We start from the raw sequence: 20,711 nt of genomic DNA, 5'->3' as shown, positions 1-20,711 counted from the left end.
GTCTTGAGGATTGACATAGGATTTTATTGATTAATGTTCAATTATAGCCATTATTTGGTATGATGGAATTGAGGTAATCAAGCTCTTGGCTTCTTTTGTCTATAGTGAGCCAAGCGTTGCAGACGCGATTTGAAGAGCTCCTGATTCAGATAAGTATTACTAGGAATAATTAAGTATATATGCATAATTGTTTGAGTAAGAATGGCTGTAAACGTTGTACGCTACCGGTATTATTAGTGTGGGTGATTTTTCTTGCCTAAACTAAATTACGAAATCGTTATTATTAGACCTAGTAACCTGTAGAGAGAAAAAAAAAAAAAAATGGCTGCGGCATTGTCATTCCATGATTTTAATTTAGATTTCAGTCATTTCATTAAGTGTGAGGTCTGTTATATGTATTCCTTCGATTACATAAATGATTTGTGGATGTTTAGTGCGGATGGAAGAAGGGTGTGTGCAAAGTGTGACCTGAACGAGGAACTGATGAATGCAAATATGAAATTGATGACAGAAAGTGTTAGTACCGATTGTGTCGTGAGTGCACGTTTGAAAGAGGAGGATGGTGAGAAAGAGAAGCGAAAAAATGTTAAAAAATCAGGAAAAAAGAAAAAGAGCGATTTGAAAACCGTAACGGATGTTAAAAGGGACGAAAGTGAGGTGGAAAGAAACGAAATCGAGAGAACGAATGAAAGTAGAAATGGCGTGATGCAGAAATCGCAAGTGAAAAAAATCGAAAGAAAGCGAATAAAGAATGAATGATGGCGAAAGTTGGACGCATGTTGGGCCGAAAGTACTGAAACAAAGAAAGATGAATGACAGTAAAAGTGAGAATGATAGCGAAAGTTGGACGCATGTTAGTCCGAAAGTATGGAAACAAAGAAAGATAAATGAGAGTGAAAGTGAGAAGAATGATAGTGAAAGTTGGACGTATGTTGGACCGAAAGTATGGAAACAAAGAAGGATGAATGAGAGGGAAAGTGAGAAGAGGGAGTCGAGAGTTAGAAAGATTTAATGATAGAGAGAATGTGTCACGAGATTCGGAAGGTGAATTGGATTGGATGAGGCAAGAAATGAAATGGATGCGGAATGAAATTAAGAGAATTCAGGTCAAAACTATTAAAAAAAAATCATGATGGCATGAAAGAGTTAATGAAAGATGAGCGAGTGGCGTCGTATGGCGACTCCATTATTAAAGGTGTGCTAGAGGATAAAATGCACAAGGTATGTTTTCCAGGCGGTAAAATGAGTAGAGTGATTGAGGCATTGGATATGAGGCGGGAGCAAACAAAAGAGTTAATTGTATTAATTGGTACAAATGATTTGAGAGAGAACAAAGAGCATGTCAAAATGAATGTCAGGAGACTGCTTGGAAATATAAAAGACAATAGTGTGACAGGAAGGGTAGTCAGTGTGTTGCCTAGGTATGATTGTGGTGAAATGAGGTGGAGAGCAAGGATTATGAATGATATTCTGGCTGAAATGTGTGAGCAGATGGGAGTGCAGTTTGTTAATGTGTGGAATGAGTTTGAGGGACGAAGTGAGCTGTATGGGAGCGATGGACTGCATTTGAGTGGTTATGGTGTGAGTTGCTTGGAGAGACTGCTGCTGGAAGGTAGAGAAGTGAATAGAGAGAATGAATCAGATCGAGAGGGGAGTGATTTGGAAGAGCAGGAGAGATTGAAGAAGTGGAAATGAATGGGGAAGTGAGTGGTATGAGTATAGAAAATGAGAGAATGGGTGTGCAAGAGGAGCAGGGAAACGGGGAGGCTCAGGGTAGACAGAGGTACACAGCGTGAGAAAGGTGGATGCTCCAAGAGGAGGTGAGAGCATGTGTAGGCAGGAAAGAAATGGGATGACCAGGGATCAAGAGGAAACAGATGGAATTGCAAAGGGTTCTGAAATGAAGAAGCAGAAAGGGAAATGGCCCCAGTCCAGCATGGAGAGATTACATCAAGTGAGTGGTATCAGTGGAACTAGCTGTAGATCCAGGAATGAGCTGTTGTGTTTGTATACCAATGCTAGAAGTATAAGAAACAAGGCGGATGAAATGGTTGCACTAATTGCATCTGTGCACCCAAAGATTGTCGGAATAAGTGAGACATGGTTAGATGAGGACGACATCTGACAGGAATAGAGATGGAAAGGTATGATGTGTTTCGTGAGGGTAGAAGGGGTAAAAAGGGAGGGGGTGTGCTATTGATGATAGAGAAAGAGTTATGTCCATACAAGGTAGAGATGCAAGAGGGAAATAGGGCCAGTGGTTTTGAGGCAGTATGGTGTGAGATGGTGAATAGAATCAAATACTTGGTGGGATGTTGTTATAGACTTAGTAATGTGGATGGTGGTGATAGTGAAATGTATAGTCAAATAAGCCAAGCAAATAAGAAAAGGGTGAACATTATGGGTGATTTTAATTATGGCAATATAGACTGGAATGAAGAGATAGCAACTGGAAGTAAAGAAAATGAGTTTCTGAGGGATAACTACCTCAGACAGTATGTAACAGAGGGCACACGAGGATTAAGGGTCTTGGATTTGGTCATCTCATCGGAGGATGTAATTATAAATGAGGTGTCAAATCATCCACCAATTGGTGAAAGTGACCATGAGGTGATTACCTGAGTGGTTGCCAGCAGTGCAAGGACCCCTGTGAAAAAAGGGTATATGTGGAACTACAAGGGGGTGATTATGAAGAGCTCAGGAGACAGCTTGCAGGTGTAGCATGGAATGAGGAGTTAGCTGGAAAAGAGATCAATGCAGCTTGGGAAATTTTCAAAAACTATTTAGTAGATGCAATATCTAAATGTATACCACGGGTGAGAAGGTTAAATAAGATAGGTGTGAGATGGATGAATAAAGAGATTAAGCATGCGATACAGAGAAAATGGGCATTGTGGAGGCAGCATAAGAGAAGTGGAAGTAACCAATTTCATGAGGTCTACAATGACCAGGTAGGGAGCGTTACTTGGTTAGTGAGAGTAGCTAAAGAGAGGTATGAACAGCAGTTAGCTAATGAAGCCAAAAAGAATCCTAGGGAGTTCTTTCGATATGTGGCTAGCAAAAGAAAGAATGATTATGGAAGGATGACATTGATTGGAGGAAAAGGTATAAAGACAGCTGATGCAACATGTGTGGTGGAGATACTTAATGAGCAGTTCATAAAGATCTTTAAATCTTGTGAATGTGACTTCATGGAGAGATTGAGAGCAGTTGATGATGGGGAGGAGAGACTGACTGTAAGTGAGCAAGAGGTGTTTGGGGAGTTGAGTAAACTAGATATAAATAAGGCTGTGGGACCTGATAATATATCACCGCGTATTCTGAAGGAATGTGCCAGAGAGTTGACACTTGTCATGACATATTTTTTTAATACGAGTCTTGCACTTGGTCAAGTTCCTAAAGAGTGGAAGGAGGGCATGATTGTTCCACTTCATAAAGGAGGTGATCGAACTCAAGCATCAAACTATAGCATCAAATATCAAACCTATCTCTGTGTCAGGTGTTGTGGTTAAGTTGTTGGAGAAGCTTGTGAGAACTAGGATCCAGAGTTGGGTTGACAACAATGGTATAATCTTTGATGGACAGCATGGATTTGCTAAAGGGAGGTCATGTTTTAGTAATCTACTTACTTATTACAATAAAGTGACTGCTTCCTTGGACAGAGGAGAAGAATACACAGTAATATACTTGGATTTCGCAAAAGCTTTTGATAGAGTTCCTCATGATAAGTTGATAGTCAAACTTGAGGAGATGGGGTTGGATATTAGATTAGTGCATTGGATTGGAGACTGGCTAGCTGATAGGTATCAACAAGTTGTGTATGGGGGTGCGATATCCAGGAAAAGGAAAGTCACTAGTGGAGTGCCTCAGGGGTCTGTTTTAGGGCCATTACTATTTAACTTGTATATTAATGATATTGGCAAAGATTTGGATGGAGATATTCAGTTGTTTGCAGATGATGCAAAGTTGGGACAAACCATAAAGAGTAGTGAAGATGTTGTGACCTTGCAAGAAGACGTGAATAAATTGAGTGATTGGGCAAGCAAATGGGGATGTGAGTTCAATGTTGCAAAATGTAAGGTTTTAAAATTTGGAAAACAAAGATGGGATGCAGAATTTATGATTGGTGAGAATATATTGTTGGGGTAGAGGAAATAAGAGATCTGGTGGTGATAGTGGATAAGGATCTAAAATTTAGGGGACACATCGCCAAAATTGTGAAGACAACATAAAGACTTCTGGGAATGATGTGGAGGACACTGACATGTAGAAGTAGGGAGATTCTTGTTCCATTGTATAAGGCTTTGATTAGGCCACACATGGACTATCGTGCCCAGATTTGGTCACCGGGTTTTCAGAAGGATGAAGAGATGTTGGAAAGGGTCCAAAGGCAACTGACTAAGGTAGTTTCTGACCTCTGGAATGTTGAGTATGAGGAAAGATTGAGAAGATGTAATTTGCAGAGTCTAGTGGAGAGAAGGAAGAGGGGAGATATGATAGAGACCTACAAGTTGGTAAGGGGTTGTTATAAGATCAATGGTGGAGAAGTTCTACAGAGAATAGTGGGAGATCAGGGGAGAACCAGAGGTCATCCCTGGAAACTGTATAAAGAGGGTTTGAGTAGGGGAGTGAGGCAGGTTTTTTTCGTGCAGAGTTGTGAATGATTGGAATGCCTTGCCTGAGAGTGTGGTGTCTGCAAGGAGTTTGAGTGTGTTTAAGACATGAGATGTGTGTGTGTGATAAAAGGATCTCCCAGATGAATCTTTGACTCCATGAGGTATTGTTTAATAATAATAATAATAATACTGCTGGAGATTTTATAAGTTCTATTTCTTACAATTTGTGTAATGCGAGTTTTTTTTTTTTTTTTTTTTTTTTTGCACGGGGTGATGGAATGTGGTGTGTAAGTTTCAAAGACATGGTGATAATTGATGGAAGTTTTTTCACCACTATGCTACCAATTATACATTTGGTTTAATCCTTTATATAAGTGTGAGCAAACAAAGTTTGCACCTGAAGTATTTTCAGGACTGGGGCAACTCGTGGTAAAGGTGGAATAAGTTCTGATCACTTTCCTTAGTATCTCCCATAATGCAAAGCACATCTCCTTACAGACATGTATAATGCTATCCATTAACCACGCTACCAGCCAATACATATATATACGTCCAGGTTACCATGGATGTGAAGCGCATATTAAAATTGTAGTACCATTGATATTACATTGAAATATATGATCGATACGAAGCATATGATGATGCGTATTTGATCCATAATGGCTGGTAAGGTGGTTATGGGAAGGGCCACTACCCAGACTGGTTTTGACCTTTATTGGGGTCTCATCAGTGGGATCCAGACCCAGAAGTGGTGATACTAAGGTGGAAGTCATATCACCATATACCAGTTGCCAAAAGGTATCAACACCTTATTATTAAAATTCTCTGGATTAAAGATAGTTGATGGAAGTTTTTCACTTGGCTATGTTAACAATTATACATTTGGTTTAATCTTTTATCCAAGTATAAGCAAATAAAGTTTGCACCTGAAGTATTTTCAGGACAGTTGCCCCAGTCCTGAAAATACTTCACATGAAAACTTTGTTTGCTTACACTTGGATAAAGGATTAAACCAAATGTGTAATTGGTGAAATGGTGATAAAGAGGAGGACATGCAAATCAGAATTGTCAGCACATACAACAGAAACCAAACATCGAGTATTGTAGAAGTAAACTGAAATGATCTATATAGATTACAGCTTTTACTCGAGTGTTTAAAGAGTCAATGGAAATGATAAAACATCCACAACAAGAAACAAAGCATGATATTCCAAAAAATACGGTCCTCTCCTATAAAACATGTAGTGCACGTGGATTCCAGCAGTGCTTAATGCCACTAACTATCAAGTGTCTACATAGTGCATGCACTATGCATTCACAATATAAATATTTGAAATATTTATATTGTGATCATTACCTATTTGTAGCTTAATTTTTTATTTTATGCACTATATCTCCTGCTGATGTGAAACAGTTATTTCATGAAATAGTTGATAGTAAAAAAATGTTTATTCAAGTAATTCTATGTAGTTTAATACTGACATTAAAATTTCATAATGTCCTCATACCACAGAAGTCTTTGTAAAGAAATTATTTGAACTGATTTTAAAAGTTCTGTTTCTAATAGGATTATGGGAACTCCTCCAAAAGAAGACTGGCCACAGGATGTCTCTCTACCATGGACATCATTTAGATTTTCAACAGGAATCCCATTAGAGACTGTTGTGCCTGAAATATGTTCTGAAGCAAAGGATTTATTGCAAGTGAGTTGAATTTTATTTTATTTTTTTTTGTAAGCACAATGTGCTAGACCTCGGTGATCTTGTAAATTTTACGAATTTATATTAAATCTTTGTTGTCTGCGACATTGTAAAATTTTATTACAATTGTTTTATTCTTTGCTCAAAACTTATCTTAACTTTAATTTAACCTTAACAGTCGTGACTCAGTCTTCTTAATACGTTGCCCGATTTAGTCTCTTATTTTTAATCCTCACATTCAACTTTAATCCCCCCCCCCCTTGTCTCAAGGCACAAAACCTTCAAAACTGAGAAACTGCCTTTGGCAGGAGCCCAATCTCTTTGTCTGAACTACTGGCATTTTTCTAAATTGAATTTTGACTGTGCCATCAAAATTTGTAGATAGGAGTTGAATATCCTTCCTAAGAAAAACACTCAGCAAAACATGGATTTTCCTCTCTTACTTATTACTAAATCTAGCAACGCAAAATTACTAATTTTCAGGCATGGCTACTCAATATTTTAGGACACACAGATTCGATTGATATGAGCAGTGCATTGGTATGTAGGAATCAGGCAAATTATTAGACAAAGAAAACAATTTATTCATACTTAATGAATGTACAAAAGGGTTAATACTAAAATTACAAGTTAATTCAGGCTCCATACTTCAATGGCAACTTATGCTTGGAAATACACTTAATCCTCTTAAGTAAACAAGTCTCTTAAAAACGTGCCTATGGTATTACTTTAGCTAACACTTAGTCACACAGAGAGCAATTTTATACATGCTAAACAAAAGGCAGGCTTTGCTAAGAAAACAATATCAGCACATAAAAATTTCACCTTAAACTAATGCTAATTTTTCTCTCACACAACTGAACAAGATAGTTCAAGGAATAGCTTAATTCCTACAGCCCTCAAGTACTATTAACATGAAAAAAAACTTTAGACAAATCACTGTCACAAATTCTGTCTCTAGTAAAAACAATACATTAAACCTTACTTTGAAATAGTCGTCTAGTCCACCTTCCTCTGTTACCTTCTGATCTTGGTTACGCACATGGGTACATTTTTCAGGGATTGATGAGGTTACTTCTTGTTTTTTTGTGAACATCAGGAAACTTGCCGGCATGTAAATCCGGTAATAACTTTCTTCAGAAAAAAAAAACTCAAAATGAGTTATCTCGTACTTCTGGCATCTATTGGCTGGAACGTAGAACTCCAACCTTGAATCAGCGCAACTTTCCTGAACCTGGATTCAGAACAGAACAAAGACGAACTTATTCTGCCACAAACATCGATACTTCCTCTCCTTCTGCGTTGTTTTCTGCCTGAAGATGATTCACCTCTGCTAAGATCTACGAAAATTCCTGATGACGATTAGCAAAACTCTGCTGCGCCTCGCTAACCTCCTTCATTGTAACTCACTTCCATAACCTACATTGTCGTATCGCCGTCCCTTATTTCAGCAGATGCTTCACCCTTTTATCTTACTTGTTTGACCTTGGGTCTGAACCCACCACCATTTTCAGTTGTTGTGTTAAGGCGGGAAACCCCCGTACATACTTGACTGTCACCATAGTAATTGCCTTAGGTTATAAGTTAATCTGCCTGGAACTTAATTTTATTCATACTTAACTTTCTTTGTTCTTTACAAAAGTTTGGCAGTTACATTATTTAACAATTCACAAAAAAATTATTTCCATATTAGTAACATTAAAAAATTTGCTAATTAACCACAAGTATTTAGCATGGATTTTCGTTTTCCAGTAAAATCGGTATATAAAGTATTTTTGTATAAAAATCCTTCTATATACGATTTTACAACCTGTCATGGCCAAGTAAATTGGCTTCATAAATCTAATACTATAATAGGGAGATTAATTTTGTCAGGTTCTGTCAATTGCATGTTTTCTTTGTTCGATTTAGATGAAAAACCTTGCTACTCCCCCATATGAAACTGGCTAACTCATCTTCAGTTGGAAAGTCAACATAAAGGTTTTTTTGTTCCAGAATTCAAACCCTGGTCTTTACGACGAAAAAGGAATCATTGTTATCACACATACTATGAAATCTTGTGCCATTTACAAAATTATTTCCATTTATGAAAGTTTCACTGCACCAATTAAAAAAGACAAAAAAATTGCCTATTATAAAATTCACTTTCTTTTTTCAGTTAAGATGGTATTTTATTCTTAAAAGCAAGAAGAAATCAGAGCTAAACTTAAAAGAAAAAGTCTATTGTACACTGAGTTAGCTTTGCATTAGGAACTCCCTTCCCGATTTACATATTCGGCATGTTAACAAAGTACCATGTGATATCAGCGTTGTATGCAGCTACAATAAATGGGCACATGCCTATCTTCTGTATGTAATCAGTAAATGGGGCCTGGAGAACAGGAACAGCTGCACTTGTTGGTCGCTCCTGTATTACTATATCAAGGATGTACTAGTACTGGATTAACCATGAATAGACATCCAGCAGAAGGGCTCACATTCGTCAGCCATGTGTGGTTGATCCTAGAGATGAGCATCGGGTGTCACAATTGGTATCTCAGCAATGATATGCAACAGTGACAGCTTACCCACCAGAACAACAGCAGGGCAGTTTGATCCATTTCCACATGCAACATGTGCCATATCTTGCTTTGGCTGGAGTTCCATAGCCAGAGATCAACAAGGGTACTGATGATGGCCACAAACAACCCCTCGCATGGACCAAGAAATGTGTTAACAATGGACTCTCAACAGATAGAATAAGGTTGTCTGGAGTAATGAATCCTGTTTCCTTCTACACCATGCTGATGGCTAGTGTGCATTTGGCTAAACAGCATGAAGCCATATCCCCTGGTTGCACAGTTGAGGTTCAACAGGCTGGTGGAGGTGCTATTATGGTCCAGGGAGCTTTTTTTCCCTGGCACACCCTAGGTTCATTGGTTATTATCCCACAAACACTAAATGGCGAACACTGCAGGGACCTGTTAGTTGACCATCTCAACCATATCTGCAGGAGATCTACCCTGACCACAGTGCCATCTTTCACCAGGACAACACACCTTGTCATCAGGCTTGTACAACTACTGAGTGGTTGGAGGAAGGAAGGAACATGACAATGAATTCGCCACATTGCCTTGGCCCCAAACACTTCTGACTGTAACCCAATTGAACACATGTGGGATATGCTGTAACAAGGTGAGAACTGCTAGTCCTCCATGAAGCATGAACTGACGGAGTTGCTGCAGTGGACATGGGTCAAGTTACACATGGAGGATGTTCAACACCTTGTGAAATCTGGTCTTAGGAATCTGAGAGACATGATTGCACAGAGAGGTGGACCAGTGTGTTATTAGGTTGGTCCTAATGCAAAGCTAACTCAGTGTAAGATCAGATAAGGTGGGATAATCTGTATTACTCTTGCTGATTATAAACCAATTGGCAAAATTTACTTGTTTATGCAGTTTGTTAGTTTATGAAAATTTACTTCATGGTATTAGAATTTCATTCTTGCAAAAACTTAAAAATAAGAAGTTATATATACAGAAATGAATGCACATTCACATACGATGCACATTTGGGAGAATAAAAACTGGGATAGTTCAAAAATAACAATAATAATGGCATGTATGCATGCTGAAAAATTATACAAATACTATTACATTTACGGCTATTTTGCCTGCTTCTGTTTAGGAGTGCCCCTGTTTAAATTAAATTGAGGTCACAACCCCGACCAATAGGCGATAACACAAACACTTCAAAAGCAGAAGCACCTACCCAACCTGACATGGCATCCACTTCCTCCATGTGTTCAGACGATGACCAAGAATAGTCGAAATGGACCGCACCCCGTCAACCCTCTTCCCCCCCTCTAAAAATCAGTTGCTGTTTTCAACCCCTTTCACCCTTTCCCACCCTATATAAATATAAAAAAATGCTCCGTCCATCCCTTATATATATATATATATTATTCAAAAAAAAAAAGGGTTTCTTCCATTTCTATTTCAATTCTCCCACATTGCCTAATCCCCCCCCCCACACACACACAGTAGTTTGGACAACGCTGAAAGAAGAAAAGCCACAGCACCCAGAAAAAGGTATGTGCAAATTTCTTTTCCTTTATGCTACATATATTTATTGGTAAATATACATCTACAATGCCCTAAGAATCCGTGAAAGAGCCAATGACATTTAAACTGGGGCACTCCTAAACAGAAGCAGGCAAAATAGCCGTAAATGTAATAGTTTGTTAAGAGGAGTAATATGGGAGTTTTCCCCAGGAATAATATCCATATTACACAAATACAATCCCATTTTTCTCAATTACATGAAAAACGATGACAGTAAAGACAAGGAAATGTACATTAAACGACTGTAGTCCTGTATCATCTTGGAATGGTCCATGGTTTATAATTAAATCTAATTTCAGAGCAAGTATTACAGACTGCTAATATTAGTCTTTGATCAGTTTATGTGAATGTAGCACAATTAACACATATGAGATCAACTGTGGCTTACAGCATTTTATTATTATTATTAAGACCTCCGGGGAGTCGGGGCTAATCGAGGGAGGCCACATACCACACACATACCAGCTGTCATACTTATTCTTGAATTCATTCACACTGCTTGCACTCACAACAATGGCAATCCATTCCAATCAGGCACCACACTATGAGAGAAAAATCTAGCCCTCATGGGGCCTTCATTCTCAGCTTCCAAGGATACCCTTGTTCTTTACCCACCCTCCATAAACTAAAAAATTCCATCAATTAAAATCCTGTATGACCCTTTCCGAAGTTTGTAAGTCTCAATCATATGATTCATCTTTCTCCTGATAGCATCTGCAGTCTACAAATTCTCAATCTAGCTTCATAATCAGTATTCCACAATCCTGATATCATTTTTAACGCTCTCCTTTGTATTCTCCAATATATCAGAATCGCAACGGAAACTAGATCAGCACACAATAGTCCAAGTGGTTTTGGCAAGGCCATCCTTATCTTTACATGTGAATTCGTTTCAGCATTGCAATTTTCTTTTGAGTTGTATTTGCAATCTTTGCTACATGACCCTGAACTTCAACTTCCTATCTACTAACACTCCAAGATCCCTAGCCTCATCAGTTTCTTCAAGCATAATCCCACCAATATAATATCTAACATTGGTTAGATATTATATTTGATTAGATATCCAACATTGGATATCTAATCACGCCAAAGTGCATGACTTTAAATTTACTGACATCCATTTTCCCATGACCACAATTCTATTCAAATCATTCTGCAAGTACAAGTAACCATCTCGTATAACGCAGATGTAAGTTCGCAAGAAATGGCGCATTATATAAATCACGTCATGGGAGAGTCAGATCACATAGAAAATGTAGGGTTAGGCTCCGAAATCGTTTTTTTTTTAAATTATATAAACAACGACATACCCAACAAAAATATATTTTTATTTAATTCAGGTAATTCGTGTAAGTTAAGAAAACAAATACATAGTATAAAATTAAAAATTGTACATAAACTTCATTGCACATAATGCATAAATGTTTTAGGCAAAAAAAATAAAGTGCATACTTTAATCTTCATCACTGTCTTCAAAACATTTCGTAGATGTTCTTTATTTATGATTGGCCAGATGTAGTCATCACTTGAAATATCTTGAACATCATTTGCATAATTCTCATTGCCTACTTCGGCTGGTTTAGTTATCAAGAAGTCAATAATAAGACCTTGCTCTTACCACTATGCTGCAATTTTTTATTCAGTTCATCATATGGAGCTAAACAATATCCAATTGTTTCGTGAATTTTCCGGAGTGCTCCATTAAGGGATTATTATCCATAAAATAACTTCCAAAGTCCAATCCTTCTGCTAATTTCTTTAAACTGAATTCTTTAACAGATTCATCACAATCAGAATCTTCTGCAGAACTTTTCTCATTTTGACGTCATCTATTAATTCTACCAGTTCCTACTCATTTAAATCTATTTCCCCATCGATTACTTTACTAATTTCGTTTTCAACCATATTGCAAAAGCCTTCTTATGTGGCCATTACTATAAAAATAAATTTTGTACATCATCATGCATATCAAGGATATAGGCCTAGCATGGCCTGTTCCGGCCTTAGAAGTCATTGTTGAATCGTTTAAGAGGATGTCCTTGTTTTCTTTTTCCTAATGGCTTGTATTTTAAGGCTTGTTTTGGAAATCTTTCTGCTTTGATTCTTTGTTCCATCCATTTATGTTTATATTTTTTAATTTTTTCTATTACTGGTTCTTGGTTTATTTCTTTTGTGATCAAGTAGGGTATACTTTGCAGTTTTTCTCATAAACTTCATTTCTGCTGTTGTTAATCTTTGTTTGTCTTTTTGTTTTATTGTCCAGATTTCGCTTCCATACATTAAGACTGGTAAGGCTAATGTATTGTATACTTTCAGTCTGGTTTGTTATTGAACTAGGTTTGGTTTAAATATAAAGTTAATTATACCTGCTATTTTTAAATATTTTGCAATTTTTACGTTTATATCTTTTTCATTTTCATATGTGATTGTACATCCTAGGTAGTTAAATGAATTCACGTGTTCTAAGATCTTGTTATCTATTACTATTTTAGTTCTTGCTGGATCTTGTCCTTTAAAGGCCATAGTTGTTGATTTTTCTGTTGATATTATCATACCATAATCTTTGGATATCTCATTTAGATCTAAAATAACTTTCTATAGTTTATCTTCAGAATTTGTAATTATTATTTGGTTGTCAGCAAAGAGGAGAGTGTTTAAGTTTACTGTAGGAGAATGTTTAATTCCTTGATGTAAATTTTTATTCCATTTTATTATTATTTCGTTTAAGTAAATATTAAAAAGAGTTGCTGAGAGGGGACATCCCTGTCAGACCCCTTGGTTTATCTCTCTCGTATATGATAGCTCGTGATTTAATCTTATTTGTATTTGATTATTTTCATATATACTTGTGATAACTTTTAGGATGTTATTTGGTATTTGTGTTTCTTTTAACTTTGTCAAATGATTTTTCAAAGTCAATAAATGCAATATGTATTTCTAAATTGAATTCTCTTCTTTTCTCTATTATTAATTTTAGGCAAAATGCCTGGTCTATACATGATCGTCCTTTTCTAAATCCATTCTGTACTTCTAAAATAAAGTTTTCGGAATATTTAAGATTTTGCTATATATTTTGTAACAGGAATTTAGTATACTGATACCTCTATAGTTTTTAGGGTCATCTCTATTACCTTTTTAGAAGATAGGAATCACAATTGCTTTTTTCCATTCTATTGGGGGGATACCAGTTGAATAAATTTTATTTAAAAATAATAAGAGTCTTTCTTTGAATCTAGTTCCTGTATATTTATATAGTTCTGAACTTAGTTTATCTTCTCCAGGTGATTTTCTGTTTCTTGTTTCTTTCAGGCTGATTTCTAATTCTTCTTTAGTTATTTCCTTTTCATTTTCATTAAATGTTTGCCAGTTGTCTTTTTTAAATCTGTGTGGTAATTTAGAAATTCTTCTAATTTTAATTCGGTGTTTAATTTTATGTTTTCTTTGGTATCTGCTATCCTATCCCATTTAAGTGTTTCGAAATTTTATATAGATCATGTTCTAAATTAGAAACAAATTTGTTCCATGATTCTCTATGTCTTTTTCTGACTTCTCTTTTAGCTATGGCTCTTATTCTTTATTCCATTTCATCTTCTAATCTTTTACTGCTTAACCATTTGTGATAGGCTTCTTTTTGATTATTTCTTTCATTGTATCATCCCAGATCCTCAATTTTTTCCTTTTATTGAATTTTTTGGTCTTTCCTAAGCTTTCATTTGCTGTTGCATTTAGTATCGTTTTTATTGTAAGCCATTCTATTTCTACATTTTGTTTTATTTTGTCTAGATATTGGTTAATTCTTTGTTCATATAGCCATTGTACATTTGTATCATTCAATAGTCTAGTTTTATAAACAAATGTTTCAATTTTTCTTTCTGTTCTTGTTACTTGTAGCCATTTAGGTGGTAATTGTAATTTTATTTTAACAAGGAAGTGGTCACTGCTTATTTCATATCCTCTGTAAACTCTAACATCTAGTGAAAATTTTGATGTCTTTTCATTTAGTATAAAGTAATCTAATATTGATTTCCATCCTCTTGCTGCCCAAGTATATTTATGTATGTCTTTATGTTTATAGAAGGAATTCATTATTTTTAGGTTATTATAAACTACAAAGTCAATCAATTTTTTACCATTCCTGTTTAAAGTATGTTCTCCATGTATTCCTATATTATTATTAATTTTCCTGTTTCCAATTCTCCTGCTAAAATTATATAATCATTTTATTATATATGTTTTGTAGCTGATTATGAAAATCAATATTATCTTGTTCTCTTCCCTCTTCTGGGACATATAAACTAATTATTGTTAAATAGCCTCTATTTTTATTCTAGCTTCTATTATTTGTACTAAAATTTGTACATAAAAAACATATTGTATGTAACTTATCAGAAAATAAAGTGCTCAGCTTGAGATTAACACACTTATGATTTTTAATGCACTTTCTGGCAGAAAATGAAGAAAATTTCAGTTGTCTTCATTTACTGTAAACAATTGACGCACATGCGTGCTGAAGGGTATTTCTCCTAATATAAATTTGATACTTATAGCTACATGCGCAATACAGGCAGACACAAATTTAACGAAGATAAAATTTGATTTTTAAGTCGGACAGTGAAAAATATATGAAAAGATAAAGGATTACTACAATTTGCAGACTGCATTGTATAGGTACTGCATTATGTGAGGGTTACCTGTACTTCATTTCAGCAGTATTCCTGATTACCCTACCTATCTTTGCATCATCAGCAAATAGCTGTTTGTCGTTTGCCAAATCCTTTGCAATATCATTAACATATAGATTGAATAACAGTGGACCGATTGATCCCTGTGGTACATCACTGGTTACCTGAAATCTTGCAGACTCATATCCCCCATATACTACTTTTTGATATCTGTCAGTCAGTCATCCTCTTATCCATGCTAATATTCTATAATCCAAACTCATATTCTCCAATTTATGCAACAGTTTACCATGCTGTATTCTGTCAAAAGCCTTAGCAAAATCCAAAAGTATCATGGTGTATCCATTCCCCTTGTATAGTTCAGTGGTAACATTGTTATATAATGTGTGCAAGTTGCTAAAACTTGACCTTCCCTTTAATAATAAATTTAGTTTAATTCTTTATCCCAGTGAGAGCAAACAAAGTTTGCGCCTGAAAATATCTTCAGGACCGAATATGGTGTTGTACTATCTTACCTGGGTAAGTAGTACAACACCAGGCAACTCATAGCAAAGGTGGAGCAAGCTACCAACACTCCTATCCCAGTATCTCCCATAATGCAAAACACATCTCCTTGCGGATATGTATAATGTTATGCATTAAGGGATTGGTCACTACCCAGACTAGTTTTGACCTTTATTGAGGTCTCTTCAGTGGGAGCCAGGCCCATAGTTGGAGATACCAGGCAGAAGCAGTAGCAAGGTCATCTTTACCTATAGGAGTTGCCAAAGGGTTTGCCACCTTTTTTTATTAAATTACTCTGGATTTAGAGAAAGATGTTGAAAGTTTATTTTTCACTAGGTTAGACTATAATAAATTTAGTTTAATCCTTTATCCCAGTGAGAGCAAACAAAGTTTGCGCCTGAAAATATCTTCAGGACTGAATAATAAATTCAAGGGGTAAAGGGATCAAGGATTAAACTAAATTTATTATAGTCTAACCTAGTGAAAAATAAACTTTCATGACCTTCCCTTAATAAACTCATGTTTCTCATTTGTAAAGTAGAGATTCACTGTCAACCCATTTCTGAATGTGAGCCCTAACCAATTTTTCCAAAATCTTCACCGCCATTCCTGAGATACTAATTGGTAGATAGTTGGATACATCGGTCTCTGCACCACCCTTATGCAATGGAATTACCATACATTCCTGCAGAATCTTCCCTATTCTGAGACTCATATTAAACAGTCTGGTCAAAGAAATAGCCAGTTCAGCAGAACACTCTTTTAGCACACATGCTGATATCCTATCAGTCCCTATTGTTGAATTCTTATTCAGTTTGTGCAACTGCCCTAATACCTTGTTCTCATACACTAGAGTTTCTACATTCAGTGAAGAGGTAGCAGTGAGCTCAGTGTTGTGTACACCAGGTTGATAGCTTTTAACAAAATGGGTACTCATTAGTTGAACAACCTCTTCTACTTCTGTAATCCTCATGCCATCTGCATTTAGAAATTTAGAAGAGTTATTTTTACAATATTCATTCTTTTTACTTGCAGCATATCGATAGAATCTTGTGGGTAAGGTCTTTAGCATGCAGAGCTAGTTTCTTTTTCATACTCGACCTTTGCTTTCCGTACAACAGTTGACTATTCTAGCCTGCTGCTTATAATTTTCATAATGCACATCATCCTTATGCACATGGTATTCTTTCCACATCATCCTTTTCTTACGAATCTCTTGCTTAATAAGATTACACATACATTTGACTCCTACCCTATTTATTCTTCGAACTCTCGGGACACACTCTGATATCACATCATTTAAGTATTGTTTAAATGCTTCCTATGCACTGTCAATATTCTTCCCATCCATCAACCAATCCCATTTCACTGAACTTAGTATACTCCTCAGTTGGTCATTAATTCCTGCTTTGTAGTTCAGCATATAACCTTTTCTGAATGGGACATTCATAGACTTAGTCACTTCCCAAGTGAGTACCACAAGATCGCTGTCACCAGAATAGTTACATCTTTAACTGAAACACCCTCTGACACTATAATCAATCTAACAAAGTTGAGAAATTTGTCCTGCAACAGCTCAATAAATGCATTTTCATTCTTCTCATGAGATTCTCCTGCTACCCAATCAATATTTGGATAATTAAAGTCTCCCATTATGATTACTCTTTTCACACCTATCATCTCAATTTGGTGATGCATTTCTTCATCACTAGCAACCAATCCACCAGGTCTGTAACAACCCCCCCACTATGTAATTGATCTTATTAGATTCCAGATGGCCTCAAACTCACTACCACATGAAATACTGTTAGAGTTGAGACTGATTGTAGTACTACTACTAACCGGATTCAAGTCATCCGATATCATTAGCAGCATGCCCCTTTGATACCAGTATGTCTGATTCTGATAGCCAGGTCTCACTAATGCCTACAATCTGCGGTGGCCAACATTTTACGTTCCATGCGCCATACAACTCTTGTATCCATAAAAATATGTTGATATAGACATGTTTAATAAAATTGAATTCATGCTTACTATCACCTTTGTTTTCCTTTTGAACTGTGATGGGTAACTGAATGTAAAAAGGCTTAATTTTTCGAAAAAGTGTAAAATTGCAAATGTTCACAAGGGACAAGCAAAGCACAACTGTGTAGCGCATGAGTATCAATTGTAAACTGACTGACAAAAACCTGTGATGCACTGCTCTTACTTATGCTTGGCGCCTCGGGATCAGACAAGTGAATGTGCAAAAGATGTGCATGAGACAAAGTCGCTAAAAATAATGATTAAGTTTTAGCCCCTTTTTTTTTTGTTGTATTTGCGTTTGTTGTTGTATTGCAACAGTTTCTGAAAACACATTCCCATGCCTGTTACCTTGCATTCCTCTGACAATTGTCAGGCACCCAGTGTGAGCACACCCTTTCAAAAGCCAAGGATATCGTAAACAATTTCATAAACAGTGGACTTACTCAAGTTTATCACTTGTGAAATTTCATGCAGTTTCACTCAGCAGTCTTCAAGAACAATGCCATTAATATGCAAAATGTTGTTTTCTGTCTTGATGAAGGCCTGTCCACCTGATGTTGATATTCACTGTCACCACAGCCCGCTTTAAATTCATTGCACCAAAAACAACAAACTGCTTCTTTGACATCTTTTCCCCATGCCAAGCAACAGTTCACAGTGATGAATGTCACTTGGTGAAGCCCCTTTTGCTCACAAAATACTTCATGGTGACACCTGTTTTAGGGGGGTGGGGGGAAGAATGCATTACCTCACTTTTCAGAAACCGCTCATATATGCATTTATAGTTGTTTTTTTCTAATTCACAAATTTTCTTGCAGAAAATGCTTATCTTCAATCCACTGAAAAGGATAAGTGCTAATGAAGCTCTAAGCCATGAATATCTTAAAGAATTTGAAGCTTATCCACCAATTTATGCAAAAGCTAAGACACCTAAGAAATCTTTGGCATCTGTAGGTACACAGCCAGGAACAAGTGATTCGAAGCCCGATTCTTAGAGATCTTTATTCATTGATAAATAGACTTTTGTTAGGGATCTTTGAATTCTTCTATATGAACAAAGAATTTGTACAGTTAAATAGTTGTAATATTGATTGCAGTTAAAAGTAGTCAAACTTAGGTGCACAGGTAAATGTAAAAATAATTTTAAAGTTGGTGCTAAGACATGACACATTTTTAATATTTCACTTGTAAGGGATTAGTCGAATCTTTTTTGATAAAACATGCTAAAAAAACAAGCTGGGTAAATATATAGACATACTGCATCCTGTCAGTGTTTGTAAAGCCTGTACATTTGATAATTAAATTGCATATTTTTATACAATGAAAAGATTTGTATATTTTAATTTTATAATGCTTAGCATAAGATTTAACTTCTGTATAATTTGTGAATAACTCTGGAGCCAGTAATTATCTTTAGTATTTATATTGTACTTGGATGAACAAATACAAGAAACACTAAATGTGTTCACTTTTCTGAGCTTGCAGCTGATGTTCTTTCACTATAAAAAAAAGTACAAAAAGATAAAATGTGTCATTGTTAGTCACAGTTAAAGCAGTATAATGTTTCAATAAATATTTGTTTTGTTTTATAGCCAAAAGTCTTTATATAGCTTCATTAAGCATTTTCACTTAAGAGTCTTATTTTTGATCACACTAATTTCCATTGAACATTACTGCTGCTAAGTTAATTTGTTCATTGTTAGTTATAAATATAAAAAGTTTTAGATGCAGTTTACCAGAACAAGTATGTCAAGAAGGAAGACACTAGGAAGATTTTCAGTGGGGCAAAGAAAAAAAAAAGTTATTAGCAAGCATAGAAACGGATATTTATGAATAAAGGATTGTCTTTATTACATGATGAAGAAAACATTGAACAGTTGTTTTAAAAAATGTGCATGTTACTTTTAGAAGGATTTGTTAGTTCTAAAACTAGCAAGTTATATAAATCTTATTTCAGAATAAGAAAAATATACTTTAGCAATTTCCTCTAGAAAAATGCATACATATTGGATAATATTGTAAAAGATTTAAATATAAATTCTGTTATTTCACTAGCACAATCCTATATATGAGAAGTTGTTCAAGCATGGGCAGAAAAGTGAAGAGAAAGAAGAAAGACAGCAGTAGAAGGAATGAATGAAGAGGACGAAAAATTTATTTTGTGAAAGTTTGGAATTGAACTCTGAAAGAGTATTGAATAGCTGCTACTCGTGCTTTAATAGATTTAGAAGAAAGCAAGGGAATTATCGATGCCAATTCTGACAAATCATGTCCAAAAAAATATTTGTAGAAAATGCAAGCAGCAAAAACTCATTATCTGCATTAAAGAGAATGGGTTATTAATTCTCTTCTGTAATGAGTCAATTATTTTTAGGGAGTTTTAGCTGCTCGACCCCACCCTAGAAGTGCGTATTCAGTTGTTGGACAGTTCGTCATTTGTACAGAGTTATTAACTGTTCAAGAGTTAAAATAACACACTGAATGAAAAAGAACGGAAATTTTTGGATGCTAGTGAGGTGAATTTGTAATATGTTTATACCAAGGTCAGAGTAATGCCATGAGATAAAATCTTGTTTAATCTGTTTGTGAGAAATAAAACAGGATTGAGTTTTACTATCAGTGAAATTAATTAGGTTATCAGAATTTCACTACATTATGGTTTGAAGATCAGAATTTAGTGTTTTTTATATATGGTTTCCACTCATGAAAGGTTAGCTTATAGAACATTTGTATCACTGGCCTGATAGGCCAGCATATCCACTCTCCAGCCAAAAGGCTGCAAGTATGAATGTTTGTGATTGTCTGTGAAAATACCAGTGGTGGTGGGCAGTAGATGGCATTGGGATAGACGTGGTTCGCTATAGTTGGTGGATTGAGTGGTGGAGACGGGAAGTTGTAGAGTAGGTGCGCTCTCTCAATGAGTCTTTGGACTTCTTGTAGAACACGTAATAGTAATAATTTTATAATCTGGAAAGTCTGCTCCAGAGATCAAATGTGGAACTTTTTCAGGTCACTTTAGGCTTCCAATAAGCAGGCATGTTCTCACATGAGGTGATAGAATTCATCTCCCAACTAAAG

At 35.8% G+C, this 20,711-nt stretch overlaps 1 protein-coding gene across 5 annotated transcripts in view; it reads left to right on the top strand.

Moving 5' to 3' along the window:
- LOC150093607 (cyclin-dependent kinase 4-like) overlaps window positions 1–19,178 on the top strand; it is a 358,246-nt gene extending 339,068 nt beyond the window's left edge. For 4 of the 5 annotated variants that reach the window (XM_090412879.1, XM_090412878.1, XM_090412877.1 and 1 more), the window contains 2 exons: window positions 6,184–6,319; window positions 18,452–19,178. In XM_090412879.1, coding sequence (XP_090269005.1) covers window positions 6,184–6,319; window positions 18,452–18,628 — 313 coding nt within the window. In that variant the 3' untranslated portion in view covers window positions 18,629–19,178. The remainder of the gene's footprint in view (window positions 1–6,183; window positions 6,320–18,451) is intronic. The other variant, XM_090412876.1, reaches the window with a different exon arrangement.
- Window positions 19,179–20,711: the final 1,533 nt, after the last annotated feature.

Source organism: Typopeltis vanoorti, chromosome 23 (assembly GCF_054136105.1).
Source record: "Typopeltis vanoorti isolate ZY-2024b chromosome 23, IOZ_Tvanoo_1.0, whole genome shotgun sequence".
NCBI lineage: Eukaryota > Metazoa > Arthropoda > Arachnida > Uropygi > Thelyphonidae > Typopeltis > Typopeltis vanoorti.
The sequence above is the reverse complement of the archived record's forward strand: the minus strand, read 5'-3'. Positions and strand labels throughout refer to the sequence as shown.